Genomic DNA, 2,147 nt, shown 5'->3' with positions numbered 1-2,147 from the left:
TTTTTTTTGGGCCCCCTCTTTCATAGGGCCATGGCCTTCATCTTCTTCCTCCTCCTCATCACCACCTTTCTCCGTGGTCCCCCCGTTGGTTTATTGGGGTTCTGGGGGTGGTTTATTGGGGTCAGGGGGCGTTTTATTGGGGTTGGGGGTCTCGGGACCCTCTCTCTCCCCCCGTCCTTCCTCCCCACAGTACTTGGCCTTCGCCTCACTCCTCTTCATCCTCATCCTCCTCACCTCCTGCTCTGCTCCCCCTACCTCTCTGTGGGTCCCCCATTGGTTTTTGGGGTCCTCCCATTGTTTATTGAGGCCCCCATCGTTTTCAGGGGAGTCTCCCCATCGGTTTTTGAGGCCCCCATCATTTTTTGCCCCATTCCATCATTTTTTTTTGTGCCCTCCATTGTTTTTTTCAGGCTTCCTCCATCTCTTTCTGCCTCCTCCTCCTCTTCACCACCTTCCTCCATGGTCTTCCCTGTGGTTTATTGGGGTCAGAGGGTGGGTTATTGGGGTTGTAGGGGTGTTTTATTGGGATTAGGGGTCTCAGGACCCCCTCTCACCCCCCGCCCTTCCTCCCCGCAGTACGTGGCCTTCGCCTTACTCCTCTTCATCCATTGCCTCCTGCTGTGCTCCTCCTGCCTTTCTGTGTCCCCCCATCATTTTTTGGGGACCCCATCAAATTTTCAGGGTCTCCCCATCATTTTTTAAGGCCCCATCATTTTTGGGGGCCCCACATCAGTTTTTTCAGGGGTCTTCTGTTGTTTTTTCAGGCTCCCTCCCTCATAGGGCTGCAGCCTCCATCTTCCTCTGCCTACTCTTCATCACCACCACCTTCCTTCATGGTGCTCCCCGTGGTTTCCTCCATGGCTTATTGGGGTTGGGGGCGGTTTATTGGGGTCAGTGGTGGTTTATTGGGGCTGGGGGTGGTTCATTGGGGTTGGGAGGCATTTTATTGGGGCTGGGGGTCTCGGTACCCCCTCTGACCCCCCACCCTTCCTCCCCCCAGTACGTGGCCTTCGCCTCGCTCTTCTTCATCCTCATCTCCATCACCACCTTCTGCCTGGAGACCCATGAGGCCTTCAACCGGGTCATCAACAAGACGGAGACGGTGGCGGTGGGCAACGGGACAGGGACGCAGGTGGCGGTGGAGGTGGAGACCGAGCCCTTCCTCACCTACGTGGAGGGCACCTGTGTGGTCTGGTTCACCTTCGAGTTCCTCATGCGCGTCAGCTTCTGCCCGGACAAGCGGGATTTTGTCAAGAGCAGCCTCAACATCATCGACTTCGTGGCCATCTTGCCCTTCTACCTGGAGGTCGGGCTGCGGGGCCTGTCCTCCAAGGCGGCCAAGGACGTGCTGGGCTTCCTGCGCGTCGTCCGCTTCGTCCGCATCCTGCGCATCTTCAAGCTGACGCGGCACTTCGTGGGGCTGCGGGTGCTGGGCCACACGCTGCGGGCCAGCACCAACGAGTTCCTGCTCCTCGTCATCTTCCTCGCCCTGGGCGTCCTCATCTTCGCCACCATGATCTACTACGCCGAGCGCATCGGCGCCGACCCCGACGACGTGACGGGGAGCCGGCACACCTACTTCAAGAACATCCCCATCGGCTTCTGGTGGGCGGTGGTGACGATGACGACGCTGGGCTACGGGGACATGTACCCCATGACGTGGTCGGGGATGCTGGTGGGGGCCCTGTGCGCCCTGGCAGGGGTCCTCACCATCGCCATGCCCGTCCCCGTCATCGTCAACAACTTCGGCATGTACTACTCCTTGGCCATGGCCAAGCAGAAGCTGCCCAAGAAGAAGAACAAGCATATCCCGCGCCCCCCCCAGCCCGGTTCGCCCGGTTACGGCCCCTCCGCAGCCCCCGCAGCCCCCCAGCCTGCGGCCCCCAACCCGCCTGGCAGTCCCCGGCCTCCCCGGAGGCCCCCGGCCCGCGACGCCTGCCCCTTGGCACAGGAGGAGGTGGTGGAGATCAACCGGGCGGGTGAGTGAGGACAGGATTTTTTTTGGGGGGGGGGAGTGGTGAAATTTGGGGGGTTGGGAGGCTGAAATTTGGGGGGTTGGGGGGCTCAAATTGGGGGGGTTGGGGGGCTGAAATTGGGGGGCTCTTCCCCCCCAATGGCATTATGTCCCCCCCCACCCCCCAGAGGCT

The 2,147-nt window shown here is 60.6% G+C and overlaps 1 protein-coding gene across 1 annotated transcript; it reads left to right on the top strand.

The window, feature by feature from the left end:
* Positions 1–100: 100 nt before the first annotated feature.
* On the top strand, positions 101–1,987 carry LOC118158589 (potassium voltage-gated channel subfamily C member 1-like; the record flags this gene model as incomplete). The annotated part of the gene is made up of 2 exons (XM_035313257.1): positions 101–128; positions 939–1,987. Coding segments are annotated over 2 exons (1,077 nt in total), but the record flags the coding sequence as incomplete, so codon positions are not given.
* Positions 1,988–2,147: the final 160 nt, after the last annotated feature.

The sequence above is a fragment of the Oxyura jamaicensis genome, assembly GCF_011077185.1.
Source record: "Oxyura jamaicensis isolate SHBP4307 breed ruddy duck chromosome 33 unlocalized genomic scaffold, BPBGC_Ojam_1.0 oxy33_random_OJ67627, whole genome shotgun sequence".
Classification (NCBI taxonomy): Eukaryota; Metazoa; Chordata; class Aves; order Anseriformes; family Anatidae; genus Oxyura; species Oxyura jamaicensis.
This window is presented reverse-complemented; position numbering and strand designations above follow the sequence as displayed.